Source organism: Equus asinus, chromosome 13 (genome assembly GCF_041296235.1).
Source record: "Equus asinus isolate D_3611 breed Donkey chromosome 13, EquAss-T2T_v2, whole genome shotgun sequence".
Lineage (NCBI taxonomy): Eukaryota > Metazoa > Chordata > Mammalia > Perissodactyla > Equidae > Equus > Equus asinus.
The window spans coordinates 25,740,077-25,766,149 of record NC_091802.1 but is presented as its reverse complement, the minus strand read 5'-3'; the positions used below and the strand labels follow the sequence as shown (position 1 = coordinate 25,766,149).

The 26,073-nt window shown below is 37.1% G+C and overlaps 1 protein-coding gene across 9 annotated transcripts in view; it reads right to left on the bottom strand.

Moving 5' to 3' along the window:
• The window catches only part of ACACA (acetyl-CoA carboxylase alpha), a 267,372-nt gene that overhangs the window by 81,900 nt on the left and 159,399 nt on the right, over positions 1 to 26,073 (bottom strand). For 8 of the 9 annotated variants that reach the window (XM_044745744.2, XM_070482836.1, XM_070482837.1 and 5 more), the window contains 8 exons: positions 22,172 to 22,228; positions 21,887 to 21,931; positions 15,619 to 15,660; positions 13,853 to 14,068; positions 12,962 to 13,117; positions 10,620 to 10,823; positions 5,856 to 6,011; positions 3,886 to 4,032 (listed from right to left, as the gene is read on the bottom strand). In XM_044745744.2, coding sequence (XP_044601679.1) covers positions 3,886 to 4,032; positions 5,856 to 6,011; positions 10,620 to 10,823; positions 12,962 to 13,117; positions 13,853 to 14,068; positions 15,619 to 15,660; positions 21,887 to 21,931; positions 22,172 to 22,228 — 1,023 coding nt within the window. Of the gene's footprint in view, positions 1 to 3,885; positions 4,033 to 5,855; positions 6,012 to 10,619; positions 10,824 to 12,961; positions 13,118 to 13,852; positions 14,069 to 15,618; positions 15,661 to 18,929; positions 18,977 to 21,886; positions 21,932 to 22,171; positions 22,229 to 26,073 lie in introns of those variants that run through there. The other variant, XM_070482839.1, reaches the window with a different exon arrangement.

Here is a 26,073-nt window from a genome sequence, read left to right as displayed (position 1 = left end):
TATGACAGATGGGATGAGTAGGAATGGATAGGTTCACATTATTCAAAAGCCAATGTTCTGAAATGGTAAGGAAAATAGGGTCCTAATTTCTATCCACACTAAAATTGCTATAAAAGTTGCCTCTCTATCATATCTTTAATCATTGCCCAATTTAGAGATTCATATCTAGTTCACAGAGCTGTGAAAGGAAATACAATAAAAGAATGCTAATAACATTTCAGAACAAATAAGAACATAGTCTCAAGAAAGCTAGTGTTTTCTTTGTCCTACTAAACAAAGTTAAGTTGTTCTTTGTCAAGTCAGTTACAGCCCTTGGCTTGATCTTAGCCTGAGCCTTTTAATAACAGGATTTAGTGCGAAAAGCAGCTGCACTGGATTGTGAACTGTTACTCAAAATGTTCCCACCTGCAATTACAGCTTCCACCAAATGATCAAAACAGATTAGCAAACTGGCAGGAAAATGAAAACAATTCCTCCAAAATCGAGAAGCGGTAAAAGTAGAACTGTTGGTTAGCTGCATTTCTTCTGTATCCAGGCTCAACAGCACACATTCATCTAGCTGTGAATTTACATACAGTGCCCATCACTGTAGCGCCATAGCAGCTCAAACTAAAATCAGTTTAGTCTATGTTGCAATCACATTTTTCTCAATTTCCATCTCTACTTGAAATTATTAAAACAATCCTGGACAACTAATCTTTTGAGCTATTTGTAAGTAACATAGTTCATAGATTTGGTCTACATCTTTTTTTTATTTCTATTCTAAATTCATACTGAACACTGAACACAGTGCCATTCAAATCTGACAATGAGAAAAATGTGTTCTCCTATATCTTTTCATCATGCATAGAGTAACATTCCTTCAGTTATCTTTCTTAATGGGGAAGGGACAACGAGGAAAATAAGAAGAAGAAAGTAGCTAATACTACATCAAATAAGCTCTCTTTCTCCTGCTTTTAACATGGGCACAATGTTCAAAATGCAGGTCACATCTCTGCTGAAATAGCCAATATTCTTCCTCAAATGGCAAACAAGTTACCTAAAAGTAAATGGAACTGAATTGTTCCAAGTCCTAGTCCCATCACCATTTTACCTATTTACTGTCCTGGAAAAAAAATAGGGGAGAGAGACTGGCCACTTTTATAGCTGATGGTCTGGTAAGTACGGATTTCTGCCTTTGATTACGGGGAAAGGCATCTCAATTTATGGAGAAACTACAGGAATCTCTTGTTTTACCTTTATCCCCTATACCCATGTGCTAGCTTTTAAACCCAGAAACTCCAATCCTTCAAGGTAATGCAATATCACCCACAATGATGACCTGGTAGAGCCGTCACCTTTGGAGAACACCACATTATGATGATTTAATGTCTCTGTAGTATCAATGCATTTACATTGAGCCTTGGCTCTCAGAACATTAACAGGTCAATTTTTTATTCCTTTTTTAATAAAACTATTTCTCAAGGCTCTTTTTCAGATGCCCATTCTCTTTGGGACAGAACAGATTTGCACCAAATCTCATCAGCATGTGCTCTTTTCTTTCCCCTCCTATCATTCTTGGGGTAATATGTAGAGTGCCAGGCTCATAACAAACTTGTCTCTTTGGCCAAAGAAAATTAAACTGCAATAGCTGAAAGTCAACTTGCCCTGATAAAACTGGGCTCAGCATGAGGAAATACATCCTACTGACACCCTGTCATTTCTTAGGCATAGCTGTCCCTCAAGTTCTGACTGCTGAAACTCCATCTTTAGATTGGCCAGTCTCTCAGTACACATGCTCTATTGTATGTTCCAGCTATTGGTAACAGAATTTGATACTAATACCCCAACCTCATTCCTGTCATGCAGTGCCCTATAATCTAGCTATGGCCACTGACTGACTTCACCCGCCATCCCGGGCATTAGTCACTAACTGCTCACAAAAGAACATCAGTCTCACTCCTCCGGAGCTCAAAGACTAAGAAACAGCAAGCTAACACTCAGCCTCAATCCTAGCGAATCATTTGAAGAAAAGGTAAAGAGAACAAAGAAAATAGGCAACTACGGCGGGAAAATAGTAGAACAAGAAGAAAGTGAGAAGTGACAAAAAGCAAAAAATTTTTTTAAAATACTATTAGATTTCTAGATTTATTAAAGCACTGGGCAAAGAAAAACATGTAGTCCCTAGACTGACTCTGCTTCTCATAGATATAGTCCTCTGTGGCTAAGACATCCCTTTCCCACGAAGGTTTGTTGGGTCTTACAAGGGTTAAAAAAAACCTTTATTTTTTTTTTATTCTTTGGTGTGTGTGCATGTGTGTGTGCGTGCGTGTGTGTGTGTGTGTGTGTGTGTGTGTGTGTGTGTGTGGTCTTTGGGTACAGAGTCCTGTATAATAAGACTATTTGTATTCATACTGGCAGAGTAAACACTACATGTTCATGCCCAGGCAGCTCTGTGCTTGTAATTTCAGCAAGAACAGAGCTCTGTCCCTCTGGGATTTCACTATTTCCCCAGTCTCCATTCACTCAAACACAGAATGAGAGCAGAGAGGAAGCAGGAGAGAAAGATCATGGCAAGAGGTTTCACTAGCTCTGCAGCTAGCTTTCACATGGCCAAAAATCTCATTTTGTGTTTTAATTACATTAGTTAAAACCGTTTTTCTCTGGTGCCTTCCATTCCTGAAGACTACACTGTTCAATGTATCAGAATTTAAGTCTAGCACAAAGAAGCTTTCTTTGCTGTTGAGGGGCTCACTAAGTGCGTAGATGCTACACACAGTGGCACAAACCTCTGCTTCGACTTTGTGTGTTAATGAGTATATATCTACTCTCGTCAAAATTCTATGCATCCTTTCTTGCCTTTACTATTTGTTGAGGCATTAGATTAGTACTCCTACAAGTCTGATACACTCCATCTGGTCCAACAGTTGCAGCCATCCTGATACCAAATCATCCCCTTTTGGCATCCACTGGTATACTTACTGAACCAGCCATACAGCTTGAACATATAGTGAAATTTTTTGAAAAAGTTACTGCATAAAATGGAAAAAATGCATATTATCTCCAAAGGTCTACCCAGTCTGTTTAGGGTGAACACCCCAGTAAAGATTACTCCTTCTAAGAAATGAGATTTATCTAGAGATTATATCTAAGGTTGAAATAAAAACATATCTCTTTATAGGTTTACTACTGTTATCATTGTTGTTACACCTGTACATTAGAAGTACAGTTAAAATCAGGAAGAATCTCAATGAATATAGGAGGGCACAGGGTATAGGGCAGAATATGATTTCGTATCATTATTAACAGTACACTATAGGAGAGAGAACTCCAAGGCCAGAAAATGTATTCTTGGATAATGCAGAAATGAGTTCTCTGTTACTTTCTTTGATTTTTAAACCCCTGGTTCTGATTGAGCCCCTGTAGAAAGAATATGTTGACCATGTTCACAACAGCACCAGATCAAATTACCTGAGCATAGAAAATGTACCAGAAAATGTCTATTAGTATGCAAATAAGTATCCAAACAAAGAAAAACATCAAGCAAAACAATACTTTAAATTTTCTTATTATAGGAAATCCCCATATTTTAAGCATATAAAAAAATAGAGGAAATAATCTATTTCTATGTATCTATTACCTAGCTTCAATTAATCCATAACCAATCTTGTTTCATCTATACTCCCACACTCACCTGTCATTATTTTGAAGCAAATCCTAGACATGTAGTCATTCCATCTGTAACTATTTAAGTACGTATGTCTAACAGAAAACAATACTTTTTTTAAACTACTATGCTGCCTATGCCACTTGGATCTTTAATACTATTTAATGACCATCCCCACAGAAAGCTGGTACTAGTGAGCACACACATAAGAAAGGGGGAGGGCAAATTTAACTACTTGCCTCATTTCCTCCTGGCAGCCTGTTCATGTGGACCAGTTGACCTTGATCGTCCAATACGAGCTCAGTATACGTCAGCATGTCAGAAGGCAGAGGGGGTGATGGAAGGAATGCATGAGTGGACATAGACTCCCAGAGTTTGATCAGGGACTAGTGGAGGAGAGAAGTTTGACTTATCAGTGACAACTAGCATTTCAACATGGACAAAACTAAATATTAAGATTTAGTCAAGCTGGTTTTGCTCTTTCTTTTTCAAGTGTTCTGCTGAGTTTCTAAGCATTAGATCAAATTCTACAGCTCTCATTCTCAGTTAAAACAGATTTTTAATTATTTTTCACGTCATGTTTTTTACATGCCAAAAATCAGGCACTTTTTCAACAAAATCAAACTACTAAGTGATTCTGAGTCAGGACTAGAGCAATAACAAACACAAGAGACCTAACAATATCCAGGAGAATTAAAATTAAAAACTAAATATGTAGCATCAATGTCTCCTTAAAAAAGGAAGAAAAATCCTAGAGAGACTTGGCAGAAGAAGAATAACCAGGAAAGTGACATGACACTCAGCTAACACAAAGAAAATCCAAGAAGGCAAGAATTAAGTTTCTACTAGATGTTCAGGGGAAGCATCCTTCTTCTAATGTCTTTTCAGAGCTACAGGCCCCTACACAAGAATTAGCTCACTAGAGGTGTATGACTATTTGTAAACGTGCAGATCAATCCTGCTCAAATCTGAGAAAACAGACAGACACACCTATCCATTTTAAAACCATTGTGATTTCCATTTCCAACTTCATATTACTGAAACAAATCCCTCATGAAGCGGGAACCTAGTTCGGTTGTTTCTTTGCTTGCCTCAAAGCAATATCTAAAGCCAATATGAGTCATTCATACCTACATGTCCTAATCATAGTGTTTACGTCTATTCTATATGAAGAATTAGATAGAATGTGACTTCTTTTTCTAGCATTGGCATTGGGGAAAAGAACCTACAGTCAACTTTTAAGCTAACAATTCCAGTGATACTGAATGAAGATAGCTATGTTTCAAGAGCGACAAATTGTAAACAAATGGTCACAAAAAAGAAATCTCCTGTATTTGTGAATAATACAGGAATTAACAGACAACTTACTAACACTACATATATTATTTTATTAAAATTCAAATGTGGTAACACTGGTAGTATTGACTAGCATACCTGGAAAAATCTTATATTCATAGATTTATTTTAAGGACAAATTCAGTATTCCTTTGATACCTTATTCTTTATCTGTTGTACTTTGCTGGTGATATACTTTTCTTGCCTTCTATTGATGGAAGAAAACTCTGCAGCACACAGATGATTCACCATACAGATCAAAGGAATTTATTTTCATATAGAGGATGAGATTCATAATGTCGTAATTTTCTCACGCTAGTTTTTATTCAGCTATAATAAATCTCCCACAAAAGAAGTGATGCTTTAAACTGTGTACCATGAACTCTATATCCATTTGTATATGTTATCTATATTGAGTCTCATCATATTAACCTAGGCTATCAACTAGGGACTTGGGTTATCTTAGAAAATAGGAAAATGAGAACTAGAGTTTCAAACCTCTTTCCTAATATGCGTAATTTGAATATAGGCTAGGAAATATATACCTGAACATAACTCCTCACACAGGTCATTGTAAACTACTATCACAGGCATGCAGTCTCAGATTACTCTCTTCTACTCAACAGAGGCTTCTATCCTCATCATTCCTCCTGTTAATTCATAAAGAATTATCCAGCATCTGAGTTGGCAGTCACCAAATCCCGAATGAGACAGAAATGAGAATACTGTCAAGATACATCCTGTCCTTTGGGAGTGCCCCATTTCAGTCTAAGTTGCATCTGATGGAAATTCAGGAAAAACTTTGCCTCTCTGCAACACGTCAGCGCGCCCCGCCCCCCACCCCCCTCCACCCCCGCCAGTTAGCCACTTTTACCTGCCGAAACATCTCTGGGATATCATATATGTATGTTGTCCCTAAGGACTGTGCCTGGAATCTCTTTGATTGAAGCAGGTCTTTGGTCACATATGGAGTGTTGATTAACATTCCATGCAATGGTCCCTGTTTGTCTCCATAGGCCTGGAACATGATCTGCAAGAAACAGAGGATGGCATGGAGAGTTAAGAGAGAGAGAAAAAAATCAGATAGCTGCTTAGAGGGGCCTTTTTCACAAATGTTATTTCTTAGAACATATTTTTTGGTGGGTTGAGTAGCTAAGACATGCCTCTTCACATTTGATTTTTAGTGTTCTCACTTCTCTACAGATTAACCAACTCCAAAAAATGCTATGTAACCAACCATACTCCATAGGCTGCTCTCACTTTTGGATTAGTTGAAATCAACAAGAAAGCACAATGTGAATTTCACATCTCAGAGACAGACTGACAATGCTCGCCTTCTAAAGTGTCTTGAATCCCATATATTCAGAAATGAAGTATGTCCAGTCTGACTAACGAGTCTGAACAGTCCTAGTATTTAAGTTGAAGAACAGCTATGCACTAAAGAGAATTCTGTTCTTTCCCCAATGGTTGAAGGCCAAGTCAAGGCTCTACCATATCTGTGCTTCAGTCTACTTGACTAGAAGGTGCCACCTAAGTAGTATTAGCTGCACAAAGGCTTCAAAGATTTCTGCCAGAAGTAGATTTCATCCATCCATCTAGCTGGTTAGTCTTATTAGCTTGTAAGACATAGCCTATGGTAAAATATATTTTACTAAATTATATTTATATAATATATATTTATTTTCCTTAGTATACTATGTCTGCAACTAGTGAATAGTCCCTTTAATACCCATATTGTTACATAATGAAATCACCAAACCAGTTTTTAATCATTTTAACTCAAATATTTCTAGAATAGTACTTCATATTCCATAAATTTAGTTTTATTTGCTTATGAATATTTATAAGGGATGCCATTATTTCAATTCAATTAATATTTATTGAGTGCCCAGAGACTGTATGACACTAAACTAGGCACTTTATGCATGAATACATAAGATATAGATTCTCTATGCAGTGAATACAAATGGAGACAGGAATGTAAGGGTATGTGTGTATACCCACACATCTATTTGGGCCTAAAATATACAAGCTTAAGTCTAATATTAATGAATAGATTTGTGGACCTGATAGACAGACCTAAGAAGAGAATTAAGTACTTTCCTAAATCCTGGGTATGGTTCAGCGAGGTGAATCCTTAGCCCTTTAGTTCAAAGGAACAAGCATGTTCTATTGACTTGTCAAGTAGGTCCTATTCTGGGCAAAACTTGTCTGAGGCTGCTTAAAACTCCACAGAATGGAGCTCTTAAGTCCTCTTTCACATGACCAATGGTGAAAGTCATCAGGTGGGCAGCAGAATTAGCAATGTTTTAGGAATGTGAGAGGTAGAAATAGTAACGTTTTTAGAGATTCAAAGTGTTAAGTCAGGCCAGGGTGTGAGTATGAGAAAACTGGATTCAGAGGAGGTAAGTCAAATCAAAATAAGAAAAAGGAATAAAAGCAGCAGGTTCTTGGAACTACATTCCCATTTATAAGAAAGATAAGACGTGTGGGGTACAGGGTTTGAGACTCAGTTTTGCCACAGTCTAGAATGAAGTTAGGCTTGTCACAGTTAAGCAACATAACTGTGTAGACTGAGAAAAGGCGTTGGAGAAAGGCTTCTAGGTAATTTTTGCTGGTGGAAATTTTAAATGGTACAACCATTCTAGCAAACAGTTTCGCAGTTTCTTATAAAGTTAAATATATACTTGCTATGACTCAGTAATTACACTGTTGTGTATTTACCCAAGAGAAATGAAAACATATCTACACAAATATTTGTAAATGAAAGTTCACAGCAGCTTTATTCATAATAGACCAAACTGGAAAATAAAACCTCAAAGTTTCATCAACACATGAATAAATATAAAAATTTTGGTATATCAGTAAAACAGAGTACTACTCAGCAATGAAAAGGAATATACCCAAACTCCATGCAACATGGATGAATCTCAAAAACATTATGCTGAGCAAGAGAAGCCAGACACAAAATAGTACATATTGTCTAATTTCATTTATATGATATTCTAGGACAGGCAAAACTAATCTATAATAATAGAAAGCAGATCAGTGGTTGCCTGGGGCTGGGGCTGGTGCCTGTACCTTTAACTGCAAAGGAGAACAAGAGAACTTTCGGGGTGTCACGATGTTCTCTATCATGATTGTGATGGTAGTTACACAGGTATATACAATTTCAGAATTGAAGTGTACTCATAAAATGAGTGCATTTTATTATATGTAAATTTATATCAATAAAGGTGATTTTAGATGTATATTTCTCCCTTACACTACACATTGGAAATCAACTGACTTATGCAATGGATTACCCAGATCTCTTCTCCCCACCATGACTGCCTGATATCAGTGTTCATTGTAGCTAATACCACAAAGACTATACAAGGAAAATGAAACTCAAGCCAGTCAACCTTCCTCCTTGCCGGCAGAAAGAATACATGATGTGCTGCAACAAGAGGTTGATAGTGACGGACAGCAGTAGAAGCCTCTGAATGATTAGCTATCTGTGTTAATTCCGTTTTCTACTATAATGGAGAAAATAATTACAATTGGTGAAGTGTATGGTTTACAAGTTCATGAAAATACGTACACATTTTCTATATCACACACCTTTCACCAGAGGCCATCAAAAGGGCTTCTCTTGGAAAACAATCTGATTCCATATAGTCTGTCCCCTTAGAGCTCTGTACTTACTTTATGATGGCATGAATCTTAATCACACTACACAGAAGCTAATTATCTGTCTTATTCCATCGTGATGCAAATTTCTTGAGACTAGAAATCATTTTTTTATCTTTATATCTGTAATGCATGACACACTATAGGTGGTCAATAAATATTAAATTAATTAACAATGAATGATATGCATGGTTCCACATTATTTTAAAATCATATAATGACCCACTAGAGCAAAGAAAGGGAAAAAATATATAGGCAATAAGCATCAAGTAGGCATTAGGAGCACGAGAAGTGAGTTGGATGCTGTTCCTTTTGATGATTCCCTCCTCCAGCCCTGGGTCTTGAGTTCACAAGTGGCAGTGGCTGTCTCTTTCAATTGAAGACCGTGAGGGAGACTCCTTCCTTCAAGGTTTCCTAAATACGCAGGACCCCTGGTAAAAGGGGTTCTCCCTCTTTCATTCTAAAGGTAGCTCATTCATTCTTTGAGATACTTGTCGAATGCTTATTTTGTGCCAGGCACAGTACTAAACTGATTGAAGGCTTCTGCATCTTTTATGCCCCTGTGTCACCACTAGCCAGCATGAGGGAAATCTAAGAGCTTTCTAATAAAAGAAAGGGGAGAAAAAGTAGTTATGAAGAACAAACATATTTATCAAAAACATTAAAATCTCAAGTGGCCATCTTATTTTTCAGAAGAATAGACCTGCCTTGAAGCCACTTGGAGTTAATTAAAAACATCCCTGCCCATGGAAAGTTTCGACTGAAAATGTCTTTAAGGTTGTCCTGAAAAACATCAAATGCAGCAGAAATTACTGAATACTACTCTTTCTCTTGCTCACCCCTCACACTCTTGTGCGTGCTCTCTCTCTGTCTTAACTGTTCACTTCTCACGGGATAGATATCTCTGGCTATCTAACTGGGAATCAAAGCACAAAATGAAAGGTCACTCTGTCTATCTAAACTCAGATCTTTAAAATTCATCTTCGAAATACTGGCAAAATGTCTTTTCTTACCTCTGTTCCCAGATTTAAAAGGACATAGATAAAAACAAGAGACATATGATCTTTTCCTGGCACCCAATGCATAGAACAGGCTGAAAACTTGTGTACACATTCTGGAACAAGTTCGTCCTTTAACCTGAAGAAATGCACTTCCCAAGTTCAGGCCAAAGACCTGAAATAACATCCCAGTTCTTAAAAAGACATGAACAATGGTAAACCAACCTAAATCCAGTATCATGCAAAATAGCCCAAATATTTAGAAACTAAGGTAGTAAAACAGATATAAATGGAATTTTCTGTTATGACAGAATCTACTGAAAGTCACTTTTCATTTTCATAGTCTCCATTTTTCCATCCGAAAAGTGGGTTCAAGTTTGCCATTTTGCTCTTTTCTAGATATATAATACTCTGAACCTTTGAAGGAAAGATAATGTGTGTAAATGGAATAATATAATGCAATGTTATGTTAAATGGTAAACATGATAAAGTCACTGTTTACTATTGCTCAAACTTATATTATGTTGAAATTTTCCTTCTTTAAGACAGAAGTGGGTGACATATTTCGACAATTCTCTTTCCTTACTTGCCAATGAGTAGTCTAACTGGGCTGAAAACAGAAAACAGGACAAATCAGACCCAAGATTGCTCAAGCAGCTCAAGAGCCCACTCAAAAAGGGCCCTAAATTGAAGAATTATCTCTGGAGTCAGGTTCACTTGGCATCTCTTTGGGCTCACCACTATGTGACAAAAGTTTGAGGGTTTCATAACATTCATGATTAGGAATACAGATACATCTTATATGGCAAATGAAGTTTTTCAGATTTATGCAACTATTTAAGCTGACAGAGGATAACCCCACGAGGTGAACCAATGGGATTTGTGAGTTTGGGTCTTCAATGACAAGGGCACGTGGCTTATCCACAGGACCAAATCAAAACTTTGAGGACCCTGCTTGACTACCATACCTGTGCTGTCCTGGAGTCAGTCACTTCCTTGTACAGGCTGATGTCCAAGTAATAGCCAGACTCGTTTGTAAGGAAGAGGCGAATGGGAATTGCTTTTCCAGTTGGTGTCAGGCGAATGTTGATTTTCAGTTCTGCCTGGAGGACGCGTAATTTCCACAGCCGACTTCCATAGCGCATTACCATGCTCCGCACAGATTCCTCAATCTGACACAGACACATCACCAAGCACAAAACTTAAATACCTTGTAACTAGGACGTGTTTCAGGTCTGCCCATCTTTGGAAAAGGAGGAATGGAAAAAGATGCTGGTTTCTGGAGATGTGTACTACGTGTGTTCCTTACAAAAAGATAGTTTCTCCCCATCTTTTCTCTTGCTTAGAACAAGTAAGGGACAATTTCATGCTGGCCTGGTGTTTGAGTGGTTTTCTCTGGCTTACAACATCCAAATGCATGCAACTCCCTTCCCCTTTACCAATTACATTCATACTCTACATCAAAGATCTACAATATCTAAATTACAAGCCATGGGATTTAAGAGAAAGCCCCAAATAAGAATAAAATCTCTAGTTAAACAGCTATTAAATAGCATTTATATGCACGGTAACTATGTTTCATTGCACTTACAGGACCTTAAATCAATGCAGCAATTACTACCATGAGCTTTTTTCCATACAATTTTATTAAACTTTATAATATATGCTTCTTGGTAAATTGCATGAATTAAAGAAAGGCAATTTGTAGGTGGTGTTAGAATGTTCTCTCTAAAGAGAGCTCTGATGCTTGGTCATTGCCACGTCCAACTGGGATTTAAGTAGATGGGGCAGACATTCCCTAGTTTCTCTAAGCTTTATACCAAGGCAGCTTAGTGTTCCTAGTTTTCAGGGTTAGGGGAGTTATTTAACCATATGGCCTTAGATGTGGTTTCTCTTTATTGATATACTAAAGCAAAAAAATTTTTTCCAATATGGTTGTAGGCAGCTAGGACATACTACTCAAAATTAATGTTTTCTTAAATCATCTTTCTAAAATGCTTTCATAACATCTTAAAAATCTCAAAAATATCTCATACTGCCCTCCTCTTGTGGGTCTTCAGGAGTATGTGCCACCTTTGTGGTTTGTTTCTGTACCACAGAATTTTAGGTTAGAATGAGTTTCAAGGAGCTAACTTCTCTATTTCCACATTTGCTTGTTAACCAAGAGATACATACCCATTCTTTTCTCAAGGGAACAAAAGTCAACAATCTCTATACACAGGAAATTGATAGCTGTCTATGACTAGACAGGCAGAGCAAGGGCATATGGATGTTTGGAGTGGAAGCTGAGAGGCTGATACAAAATACTCATTGGGAAATGGGAAGTCAAATCTAAAAACATATATTGTTCTATAGCATCCAGGCCATGTTTTAAGTCTTCCGGCTTTGCCAGTCCCAGAATACTCAGAAGAACCTTGCTTAAACTAGATGATGGGACTTGATACTCAGTGAGTAGCCCTGTCTTGGCTTTCCCAACAGACTAAAGCAACTGACCAGTAGCTTGCAGTCTTGAAGAAAAAAAGTAGAAAACGATTTCTCAGGTCTTAGGTACTAAGTTCGAAAAGAAAAAGACCATGCCCACAACTGACCTTGAAAAAGGGTTCTCCTACCAAATTCCAAAATATCATGACAGGAAAAGGTTAGAAGGAGCAGAGACAGAGAGTAGCCTGTCTTTATTACACGTGGGATAAAAGGTCAAGTACAGAATCACCTTGTTTTCCTTCATTAAATTATATGGAATGCATTTTAGAATAGAGCATCAGGGAAGAAAACATACATAATATATATGAAACTCCTTATCAACCAAGTTCTTTCCCTGTGGAAAAACACTAGAGAGAAATAGGTTAGACACTTTGGGAAGGTGCATTACCTCCCTAAGGCCGCCAGGTTAAGTAACATTTAGTACAAAGAGGCAGTGATTTTGCCAAAATGCCCAAGAATAGGAAAGTTAATTACTCCAGATGAGAAATCCTAAGGGATTATATAAAATAAGACCACTATCATGGCAAATATCATAAAAGAGGTATCAACAGAAGAAAAGAAAGAGGTTTTATATTTTTGTATTACTTATAAATGACCAGCAAGATAACAGTATACCACCTTCAGTTTTGAGGTCTGCTTTCAATGGCTATATCAAATTTTTGACACCATCCCATAAACTCAGTCTCCTATGCACTCTGTAAATTTTAAAGATCCAGGGTTCAACCAGCTGACCAAGAGTACCGGTTTCCAGGTCTAAGTGCGAACAAATAAGAATGACTCTCTCTGCTTGTGTTGCTAGTGCTAGTAGAGAAGCTAAGGAGAAATGCACCTTTGATGGGTCCATGATGACCGTGGGGACAAAGTTGAGGAAGATGTGGTTGCAGTCAGTACGGACATTTGTATTGTTAAAAGCGACTTCCAACTCATCCATGGCTTCGAGGAGTAGCCGCTCCCCTTCATTTTGTAGATATTCAAAAGAAGCTTCCTATGTAGGAAGAAAATCACCATCAACATTAATGTGTTTTAAAAGAGGCAATTAAGAAATGGCCACCATAATTAGTTAAGCAGTGGTATATCATGAATCATAAGGCACCTGCTGCAGATGTTATTTACCTTTCTCCCTAGAGTCAACCCAGTGACCACAGGCAGAAAGGCAGAGAAGGGTCAGATAAAGAGTTCCTGCCAGCCCTTCCTCTTGCCTCTTAGTGTATCATTTCCTTCCAATAGGTGGAGATGCTGGGCATCCCCATATATGCCAAATAGAACAGTTTTGAAAGGAAATCTGCTTAGAAAGGAAAAGGTGAAGAAGGATTATGGCTATAGGATGCAGTAATAACTAACACTAGGAAGCGCTTTGCTGTGTACAGAAACCACCCCACCTCTAGAGAGGTTTACAATGCGGTCACCTCTAACTTTTCTACTTATCCTCTATCATCACCTAATTCTCCCTCTGGTTTTTCTGTTAGCATGCTTTTCCTTTTCTCAAGTGAGTGCTATCATGCTTCCATTACCAAGAAAAATCAAAGGAAAAAAAAGCCCTTTTTATATGGAGTATTTATTTCTGTGAGGGAAATAACTCTCATATTTCTGCTGGTTATTGGAGAGTGGGATGATTGAGAACAAGAGCCTTGATTCAAAAGATGAAAACTTGATTTTGAACCATGCCTGTTTCTCTGTCTCTTGCTTTAAGGATAACTTCCCATGAAGGTATAGCACCCACCTTGGTGACCAGATCAGAATGTCTGATGATTGCACGAACAAAGAACCTGTAGTCTGTCACTTCTGTGCCCACTTCCACCTTGGCTGCCCCAAGATACAGGTGCATCTTGTGATTAGCACATGGAATGGCAGTAAGGTCAAAATTTCTCATGCGGTTTAGCTCCAATTGGAAAGCTAGGGCAGGCTCCAGGTGACGATAGATACGATCCTCCTCAAACTGAGTATAAGGATTAAAAAAAAAAAACAGCTCACAAGAAGCAATTACAAAATTATATTATAAATGTATACATAAAAGAGGTGCTTAAAAATAGAAACATAAGCTATGATGTGCTAATAAGCAAAAAAAAAAAAGGAGCTATATATAAGGATAATGCTGTAGCTTACATAAGATTAGGCACAAAAGCACCTATTTACTTCCCAAGCTTCATCATTTATACTTTTACAAGTAGTGCTGCTCTCCACTAAAAACAAACAAAAAACATCAATTACCTCAGAACTCCTATGGTATTTAATGTATTTACAATTCATTTTTTACAATTAACCACAGACTGCTTCACATTCACATCTATTTCACATACCAGTGTTTTGAGTTTACCCAACTAGTCTAAAATGTTTACGGGCAGGATCCATGTCTTATACTTTATGGTTAATTTTTTTTTTTTTTTGAGGAAGATTAGCCCTGAGTTAACATCCACTGCCAATCCTCCTCTTTTTGCTGAGGAAGACTGGCCCTGAGCTAACATCTGTGCTCATCTTCTTCTACTTTATACGTGGGACGCCTACCACAGTATGGCTTGCCAAGAGGTGCCATGTCTGCACCCAGGATCCGAATCAGCGAACCCCGGGCCGCTGAAGTGGAACATGTGCACTTAACTGCTGTGCCACCAGGTCAGCCCCTGTCTTATACTTAAAAAATTTGTTTTTGCTAAGGAAGATTCGCCCTGAGCTAACCACTGTGCAAATCTATCTCTATTTTGTATGTGGGTAGCTGCCACAGCATGGCTGATGAGTGGTACAGGTCTGCACCCAGCATCCAAACCTGTGAACCCAGGCCGCCAAAGTGGAGTACGCCAAACCTAACCACTACGCCACAGGGCTGGCCCCCTTGTCTTATACTTTTATCATCTCTGGCACAGTACAAAGGACATAGTAAATACCTGACAAATAAACATCATATTTAAAAGTAGAGATATTCAGCTTCAGAATATACTATATCCATAGATATTTAATTATTTATGTATCTTTTTTAAAAGTTGTATTCACATTTACTTTGTACGTTTTGTTGAAACTAAATTGTGTTTCCAGAGTACATGTCAACTAAGTGAATGGAGAGAGAGCACCAAAAATATGAGCTGGTAATAGGAAGAAAGCAAAATGGTCTGAAATTTCACATTTTAAAATTGAAAAACAAATGCATATAAACAAAGCTTGAGTATCAATGAACTATCTACAGGTAACAAGAATAATCCTACTAAGTATAGTAGTCCTTTAATATCACATCATTTAGGACTGTCCTAAAGCACAGGGATGATTTTGAAAGTTATTATTTTCTTTGGATAAGTCAATACATTTGATTGTTTCCTAAACCAAACTCTTTCAGAAGGGAGTCTTCTTTAGTTCTAAGATACATGTAAGGCAAAGGGAAGTACAAGTTTAATTAGAGAAAGGAGAATGGTAAGAAGAGCATATGGCAAAGATAAGCCACTCTTGAGGTTTTAAGGAAAAAATAAGAATAAAAAAGAAAAGAAGGAGGGAATCAGTTCTTACCTTATCCCTTGCTCGGAACGTGAAAAATTTAGGGAACTCTCTCTGTGTTAAAGAAAGGGAAAATGCGTCAGTTCTTCATAGATATGGCTCTTTGGGGATAAACACATAGTACAGAAGCAGTCAAGCAACTAGAAGACAGTTTCCTAGAAAACATGCTCGTTACCTTAGCTTAGCCCAGGGAATATGAACGATCTTCTGGGTAACCATCACTTTGATCCCACTTCCAAATTTGAGAATCACCACACTATTAACCTAACTTCAATAGCTACCCCCTCCTAGGAAAAAAAATTAGTATTTTTTCATTTCCCAGATGAAAAAACAAAAATCTTTCTGGGTGTTGCTCTTGGCACAACCTGGCAAATAAAGCCAACATACCCTTATGCTGCAGCACTGCAACAGTAGTTACAGACTGATTTCCCAAGTTTCTCCTTAAGGAACTCTTAAAATGTAAACTAACCAGAAAGCATAGATTCCCCAATTCATGGTTTTTTTCCACATTCACTCTCGAGTCAATAATTTCAAGGGTTTAAACAACAACATTTCCAGACAAAGAAAAGTACAAAATGTTATTTTGGTCACTACCACTATATGTATAGGCAAGAATGGGGTGAAACTAGTGAACTTGCAATCATTTGGTCTTACTGCTCTTTTGCAGGGCATTACAAAAGAAAGCAACCAATTCACTAGAACCTTATTAATTAACAAAGATGAATTCAATTAGCAGAGCCCATTAGTTTCTGAAATTTAACTTATTAACACCAAATACCCCTGTTTCTCGGATGGGCTCTACTGGCAGTGTTGGAATCAAGTCATTACTATTTGCCTCTATAGGAGGTTTCATTAGGCATCTTCATTATGAGTGCAATATAATCAAACACTTATTGGTACAAGGCTGAGAGACCAGGACTAACTGCCTAAATATCCCTCAATGAGCTTTAGGAACCATGAAGGAAACCTGAACTAAAAGCCTTCTAGGTAGCAGGCACTCTCATGTGTTGTCCCCTTTTCAACAACCTCTTGAAGTAGGTATCACGATCCCATTTTACAGCTGAGGAAGCCTAGAGCAAGTGATATGCCCAGGATCACAGAGCCAGAATGTGAACTTGGGTCTCTCTATTGCCAGAGCCTAGGCCCTTTCATCTCTACCACTCTACCTCTCAATTGGAGGACATTCCCTTTATATTCTTGTTATAATCCAAATTCCTTATTTAGAGGACTTTTATTTGATGAAACAAAAAACACAAACTAAGACTTTAAAGAAAAAAAGCAAAACACAAAGGAACACTCATGCTGAAAACTTGTGGTTCTTGAATTTACTGAGAACTTCTTGAATACTTTCCATAGGTATTATGCCTCACCCTCACCTTAAGTATAGCTTGTGCAGTTAACAAATTTTTTAAATTTTCCTTGGCATTTTAACTGTAAAACTGCATTTAATAGGCTTCTAGGAGCTTATTTAGCAAGCCCAGGGAACCCCTTGTCTTTAAAAGCCCTCTGAAAGTGGATTTTACACAGCACTGATCTTTTACTGATGATGTTTTCCTTCTAAATAGTTCTCTAATTCCCCAAATGATAGTGAAGAACATGAGGATGACTTGAAGGTTAAGCCATAAGGTGTTCAGCTGAGCTGTCAGTTGATTTCAGGCTCAGGCCTTTACGCAGTCTAGTTTGGGTTTTATTTTTGAGAGGTATGGCTTTCGGAGCATTAGGTGAAAAGTGACATGAGTAAAAAGGACGGGTAACAAAATCCTTCCATGAAATTTCCTGAAAAGTCAACGAAAGTGATAATATAATCTTTTAGGCACAACTCTTGTATTCTGCTATACTATTAATTAATTAATTAGTTAAATGAAATACTTATTTTATATATCATTTATTCAAGTCTGTACTGTTGTAGGATCAGAATCATTTTTCTTCAAAAACACAATGATAGTAACTGAAAAAAACACTTTCTTTACCATTAAACCAATTAAGAAAATTTATAGTAACTGAGAGCATGAAAAACCAAACAATTTGAATGGACATACCTTTATTACAAATCATGAAAGAGATTGACTAATTCTTGGCAGAGGTGGGAAAAGACTACCAATCAGAAAAATCACTTTCATTAAGGTTAGCTAAGAAAAGGTGTTATGAGATGATATAAGAAAACTTTTTTTAACTTTTAAGTAAATTTTTAACTCCACAGTATAGCCCTCGATTTCAGCACTGAAGCATTCAGATTAAGAGATGGCAAGAACTTCTGTGCAACGAGAAAGCAGGATTAATGAGTAATTCTTTGGGAGAAATGGAAGTCTGAGGACTTTTATAGAAGTCACCTTTTTTGGCACTCAAAAATCACAGCAACATAGAAAAGAAGAAACGCAAATGTCTGATCCTGTAAGTTTTAGAAAATTCTTTTATCCTACCTTATCCTTATACTGCCAATTTTTCCACTAACAGTATTCATGCTTATTCAATCACTAATGTAATTGCTTTCCAGGCACTCTACTAGTGTTATGGGCAAATATCATAATTGAATGTACACAAAGAAAAACCCTCTTAGTGTTCTGGTACCAAAAAACAAAAGAATGCAACATTTCTCAGGAAGGAATTATACCCCTGTTGTGTTCTAATCAACCAACCATCATCCAGACAATCAAAATAATTCGCCTAAATTAGCCAATCAAGACACCCTGCAAATCAGAGAATGTGAAAACCTGCAACAGAAAACATCATAGCTGATTATGATACTAATAATCGTGTTAAAAACCTAATGAGATGAAGAAATTGGAAGCTTGCTGGTGCAATTCTCTTTTACCTCAACATGCTGAGAACTAATTATATAGACTGTAATTAAAACAAAAACCCAAACCAAACCTTCTGAAAAACTAATAGTTGATCCACTAGCAAAGAAAACTACCAATTTTTTCCAGCTTTATTGAGATATAATTAACATATCAATTTTTTTTTAAAGAAATGAACTACTAACCATGATAATTGTTTAGAGAGTGGGTTCCTCCTTCAAGCCCAAATATCCAAAACATTTAATTTTAAAGTGGGAGTCATTCACATAAAAATCAGTGAAACTACCACTATCTTCTAGGTGATTTATAGCAGAATTGATAAAATCTCATAAAATCTTACAAACAAGAAACAAAAGGAAACTTAACAGATGCAAAACTGATTTAGAATCTCATCACAGTTTTTGAATCTAATGCTTTTGTTTAGGTGGCAAAGGATAAGAAGAAATCCTGAAAATAATCATTTTAGTATCCTTAACAAAACTTTGCCGAAAAAAATATGGAAAGCTTCAAAAAGTATAAACTTACATTGCAATTAAACAGCACCTTCTGCTGCACTTTTTGGAATTCTAGATCTGAAAAGTGAGTGAACAGAAACTTAATCCCACATAAAACTGGAGAACCGCAGCTTACATAGCTGCAGAAATTCAGAGCCCGTTCATTTGCTTTCAAGGTTTTAATCTTTTTTCTTATTTAATATGAAGGAAATATTTACAAGGATAAGACTAGTTTTTCCTCAAACTTTCTGCTTAAATATCAATGTTAAGCAGTTATTCAGGTCCCATTATGGGTACTTGATTTAATTAGATGGTTATGGAAATAGATGACACCAAGCCTCCTTAATGCTGGTGAATATTGCTCACTCAGAATAGTCTCCATCTAGAGTCAAGAGACTAAGGCAGCAGCAGACATTGCAGTGGACAGCTCTCTGAGGACTGAGGTGATTAAACAAGGAAGTTTTGGAAATGCTTATAGCCTTCACTGGCATCAGAGTAAACACCTAACAATATACACACTTTTTAGGAATATACACACTCTCTACTCTGGTCCTCATTTGCCTTATTCTGGTTCTGAAGCAGTCTGAGAGATGACGACTGTGAAATAGCACAGCTGCTTCATTCCACACCAGCCAACACTGCTCTTGAACCAAACTTAGTAACCTTCCTCCTCTCCTTGCCCCGTCATGTGTGCATTCTCTCGTCTATTCCATAATATAGGGATTTCACAGTGTAGAACAGGGGAGGCTGCATACATCACAGTGGATTACCGAAAAAGCCGGAGAGATCAAGGGATTCATCTCTAACACTCCCAGAAAGCTTCCTCTTTTTCACACTACACTAACTATGGGGCAAACACATATCAGATGACATGACAGAGGCTAAGCATTCTCCATGAATGGCAAGCTACCACCAGCAGAGGAACTCATAGCAGCACCATGGCAGTGAGCCCCGGATTTGTACAGCTTCTGCCAAGGCTTCCTGGCTATGGGAGATGCTGGCTAGAGTTCAGTAATAGTTGCCCTTGCCCCATGTGTAACCAGTAGTCATTTCTAAGGGGGCTAACATAAAAACACCCCAATTCCTCTGCCATTCAGTTCTTCAGAGCAAATCCAGTTCACACCTAAACCTTAATGTTTTTATGTCCTAAAACAACCTTTCCTACACTCATGACAAACCAAGTCACTTGATAATTTAACTGATTTCCCCATCTGATATCACTGTAAATAGGAACTGGACAATGATTCCCAGGGAAGACCCACTTCTGGGCTCATTTCCCAGTAGATTTTGCCTATACATGTCCCTATTCAACCTAAATCCAGAAATATTAGGCTAGCAGGAAGAAGATAAAATGTTTTAAAGCTGTAGATATACTCTAAGATTCAAAGAAAGGGTTTTTAGTATGTATAAAACACACAAAAAAAGTCTCTGAGAATTAATCACTTTGGCTTTTTAAAAATTTCACTGGAGAGTTTTAATTTACCATAGAATGCTTATTACAGGAAACCATTAATGTGCTATGGACATGAAGATTCCATCTGAACCATTAGGAAAAAGGAAAACAATTTTACAAATTCTGTACTATTTCCCAGATTACATATTATTCCAAACTCAGTGAGAAAATGAAATCACGTTAACGCTTAAGAACTTAGCCCAAGACTCTTCCCAAGTCCAGGGTCTGGCTCTGGCATGTCTACCTTAGCTCTGATCTGCATCTACCAACCACAACATTTATTCATGGGCTCTCCTATTCTATCCCCAAGTATCAATTTTATTCTCTAAGCTCCAGATTTTTCTTCCTAAAGTCCCAGGGTTCTCTTTAAGCTTCTCATTCTTCTTCACTGTCTCCAGTTTCCTATCTGAAGTCATTGATTGATATATCTCTGCACTCTGCTTGATTTCTTGACATCAATAATACAGGGGAGTTGTGCGGTCCACAACGTTTCCTAAAGCATTTCAGAAAATCTTAGCTCTTTAGTTTGCAGGGTAGGTTCTCTTGTTTCTCAATAAGGTGAACTGTGAGAAAGAAAACAAAATGCCAAGTGCAAGAGACCTAGTAAACAAAAGGGCAATAAAGGCAATCACACATAAGTCCTTGAGTTTAGAAAGTCCTTTTTGGAATCTCAAATGTTACCTCCATTATTGCAAATGGGTAGAGCTTGAAAACTAACTTAATCATCTTAATTGCTAAAACAAAACAAAATCAAATTCTTATCAGGAAAATTAAGACTTCCTAACATCCTCTGGAATGTTACTTAGCTACATTAGGATCAATTTTTAAAGAAATATTTTCACTACAATCAGTCATTCTAGAGAATGACATCTTGTTTACAAACCGGATTTTTGGCCTTATTGCTATTATCCTACTGGCTATGATCATTTCAGACACCAGGCTATTACCTTAATTCTCTTTTCAATAAAATGTTCAATCTCATTAATATTAACAGTTAACTCACTTAAATGGGAGAATAAGCAACTTAATGCTTAATTTTTATTTATTGCCTGCTCCTAGAATTAACTTAAGACAACACTATCAATTTGGACCCTGTTAAAGAATTTTAAATAATAAATAATTGTTTTTCAGAGTTGAGAATTCTTAGTAATCGAACCTGAATCCATCTTTGGTAGAAGCCAAGACCCAAAAGTGCAACTGGCAGTTCCTGACTATTGATTCACTGTGTGCATAGAAGAAATTACTAATTAGGTCCTGCTTCTCCCTTATTCATCTGCATAAATGCATATACTCATTCTTAACTATTTCTCAGAGATATACTGAGAATTCGTTATAGAGGGAAAAAAGAAAAAAAAACCCTTTAGCCTGAATACTCTATAGAAGAATTGAATATTCATGATACTACTTTCTAAAACAAGAGGGAGCAAACATTAATCCAGCCCTTCTAAATAACTCACACAAATTCTATGTTTACATAATCAACGGCAAACAGGTATAACAGTAAGTAATCTTTCGTTATTGTTTCTTTTACTTACATGAAATCTCTGATCCACCTCATAGTTGACCTGTTTTCTGAAATCCTTTCAAATGAGAGACAGAAAGGAAGAAAAAACAGCAGAAGCTGGAAATTAGTAATAAAATTAAAAACAAACTGAGTAAAAGGTGATGAGGTAAACTAACGTTTTTTCTTAAATTTATAAAAAAAGTTATTTTCTGCATAAATTCTACATGTAAGCATATGATTATAATTCCATTTTATTTTAAAAAATTCTAGTAGCACCATAAAAAATATTAGAGAGGTATAATTCACACACCAGTACCTTTTGCGCAACCAGGAACGTAAGGCGCCGGATCCCATGCTCAACCAGGGTAGATTTCTATGAACAAACATGTAAAACAGAAGCTAAATGAGATCTCCATTCATCCTAAATTTTACCCCACTTGATCCTCGTAAGGAATTGGGCTAAGCACCCTTGTTGGATACCCACATCTTGGCTCAATACCTTCAAACTTGCAAATAAACAAATCTCAACCTGGTTCCTGGGACAAAGTCTTATGGAATAGGTTTTATATTGATCTGAACAAAGGTGAGAGGGAACTTTGTGGAGGAGAAAGGGTCACATGAGGTTACCTAAATTATCTAAGGACTAATTCACATCAAGGTAGACCTTAACACAATTTCTGCTAATAGAAATCATACTGATGGGCAAGTATTCAAATGTGAAGATTAACAGATACCGAAGCTAAAAGAAATCAAGCAGAGGGAAAAGAGAAAATTTCCATAAAAGAGAAAATTCTGGTCCTATCCTGTTGTTTAGATTATTAATATTACCTACCATCAGATACAGCATTCCTAGAATTCAAGCTAACAAATTCTGACCTTTTCAGTTCTTCTAAAATACTTCCCCCTACTTTACATTAAGGTACTTTAAAAAATATTCTCTTTAAAAATTGTTAAAAGCAATATTTAACAGGCTTTTAAATTTAGTGATTACTCATATTGCCATTTGGGCACAGGGGAGTAGTATATTAGAAGTCAATAGAGATCATCGGTTTCAAGACAGCCCCTTATACGAGTCTTGGGCCTTTGGATCTAAGCCTTCCCCTACCCTGTGCTGCTCACTTATCTCAAAAGGCAGAGACAAAGAAACAGATTAATGAATAAATAAAAGGCATGCTTTGAAAGGTCCCTAACAAAGAGGGGCTACATGGCAACAAGAAGAAAAGCAATCCTACTAGTTGGATGACCTGAGAGAATGCATGAATAATATAAATAGAAAAAAATACGTAGACTTTCACAACCTACATCCAGACTTTAGTTTGATCACATTCCTTGCTATAACTCTAACCAAGAGCTAAGTTCATAAGCCAATTCTTAACTTTCATGATATTACATATTTTTTAAATCCAAATTGGCCTTCCATATAAACAAACATATTCCTGGGCCATTTCCACCTATTTCTCCATTTCTGCTATGGCATTTGCTTGAAAATAAAATTAATAGCATAAGCAAAAGATAACTAGAAAAATAAATTTTCTAATAATAAATTCCCTGGTCATATATAAACAAATTTTGGTCTAACCACATTTAAAAATGACCTGTACTTGCATCACACCCATTAGTGTAAATAAGCAAGTACTGATACTACAATAAGAAAAAACTGTGCTGAAAGAAAGGGGTGGTATGTGGTGGGCGGATGGCGGTTCTCAGTCTGTCACTGTGCCCAGGAACAGAAATGTTTCTTCTGACACCAACAAAGAATTCCACTACAGCCAAGTCCTTCAAAGACAAGCATCAATAGCTATGTTCTGGCAAGGCAAGAAAATAACTTTAATAATGCCATGATTTAAAGTCAAAATTGTTATTGCTTTTAAAATTCCACAAGTGGCTGACAATAACGGCAGAGCAACAGGATTCTGATTACATTGTAATAATGCGGGTCTCACAGCAAGTCCACAGCTATTACCCAGCGATTAGGCGTCAGCACCTGGAGAAACTCCATTTACACTGACTGCTTCAATCTCCTCCACAAGTCATTTACAAATATATGATCCTAATTTCTATGAGAGAAAAAAAAGACATGCTGGGACTAGAAGATTATTTGGACAATTTGGATCAACCTATTTGATAGTTTAATGTGTGCTTTAAAAAAAAAACTTTTTCTAAACTGCTAGGAGCATGATTATGAAGTGAAAAACAAAACTAGTTATCACTTCAGCTTTTTTTTAAATTGTTTTTCCTTCCTTTCCTTTTCATATTTTTTTCAAAACAAGGAGGTGAAGACGGCAAATACTCCTGGATAAGCACAGTACCTGATGCAGTTAACAGCTTCTCTAGGCTTGGCATGTCAGCACAGTCTACCCTTACCCTTCTGAACAGCCACAGGCAAAGACACTGGATCTCTCTGTGCCTCAGTTTACAAGTCCAGTAAAAGAAAAAAGTAATTTCTTATTGCCAATTAATGTTACAAATATATATGGTGAAAATGAAGAAACTCCCTCTTTAAATCAACGTGTGATGATACATAACACTTAGATCTGAGGGTAATAAAAAGCCTAAAGTGAAGTCAAAACAATCAAATATGGGCAGTCAACCCAGTGCCTCAAAACCTGGGAAAAAACTTTCATAAATTATCTCATCAAGCAGCAGAATTAGCAGCCATGCACAACATTAGGACTCTTCTAGCTAAAGTTACCTTGGTCACTGGTCTTAGGTTAATTTTATGTGGTCACTAGTCAAGGGCCAGAAAGAGAGTAAAGTACTCTTCTAAGGAAATTCCCAGGCATATCTCTTATTTTCACTTCTCTGGAAGTACCTTTTCCCCATGTTGGCTACTGCAATCTCACAGTTTATGTGCTGTGAGAGCATCATGGAGTAAATGCTAATAAGACATGTTAAGCACAAAGGTACCATCTTTTCTTGGGTAGCTACCATTAGCATTACATGATGTGAATGCCTATGGCACTAATTGTTTACACTGCTGAATTGAATTTAAAAACATCTACTGGATTCTTTCTTTATAATAAGCACTATGGGCTGGGTGCTTTCCATTCAAAAGAGACACATGGGTCTTGTCACTAAGAGCAATTGAAGAGGGGCGCTTTGGCATCTATCATGTATCACAATGAAATGTAACTATAGATTATTGTTTTGAGCAGGTCTAACCAGTCCCCTGAACTAGACTATAAGCATCTTCACGGCTAAGAATGTACTATCACTAAAGCACCTAGCTCTGGGCCCCTAAAGCTGGCATCAAAGACTTAAATTCTAGTCTTTGCTCTATTACTTACCAGCCGGTGACCAAGGAGCCTTAATCTCTCTGAGCTTGAGCTTTTCCCGATGTGTACAATTCTAATAAATCCTAACTAATCTAACCTCATGGGATTGTGGTAAGGTGCGAATAAGAAAATTCACATGGAAGTTCTTTATAAATAAAAAGTCTTATTATTGCTAATAAATGTACATTGAATGATTAGAAATTGAAGGGAGAAAAACAGACTTTAGTTAGGGCTACTCAGAGAAGCCCTGATAAAATTGAAATCTGAGACTGTTCTGAAAACAAGCATAAAAAAGGAAGGAAGGAAGAAGAAAAGGAAGAAAGAAAGACGAAAATATTCCAGGTGAGGGGCAGTAGAAAAGACAGTCTTTCTACAGAAGGTAGATGAGAAAATGATTTAGGTCTTTTCATGGAACAGCAAAGGCTAGCTTGTTAGCCTTCAAAAATGGTAGGCTGATGGTAAATATCAAGTTAAGGAGGTATCTTGAATGTAAAAGGGAATTGCTGTTGAGTGGGAGAATAACTTGGTAAGGGGGTATTTTGTACATTTAAGTTTTGGTGGTGAGCAGAAGGGAAAGTCTGGACGGGGAGACTTAAGGAAGATACACAGCTCAAAAGTATACCTACTGCAGTGTCTCAGGTGTGAGGTGAGTAAGGTTTTACACTAGAGAGATGGTAGTAGGAATTAAAAAACCAAAAAGGAGAAAGAGTAGGAGACACTGCAAAGAAAAAACTAACAGACCTTGGTGACTGACCAGATACAAATAAACATGTACACATAGCAGGTAGAGGATGGAACATTGGACAGCAAGAAAACAGAAGTCGTCATGATTTCTGAACAACTAGGGAGACAGGGTTTGGTTGCTTGGATTTTTTTTGTTTTTGTTTTCTTTTCTTTGGGGGGGGCTTGGGAGGTCAGAAGAGATGAAGGAAAATGATGAGAA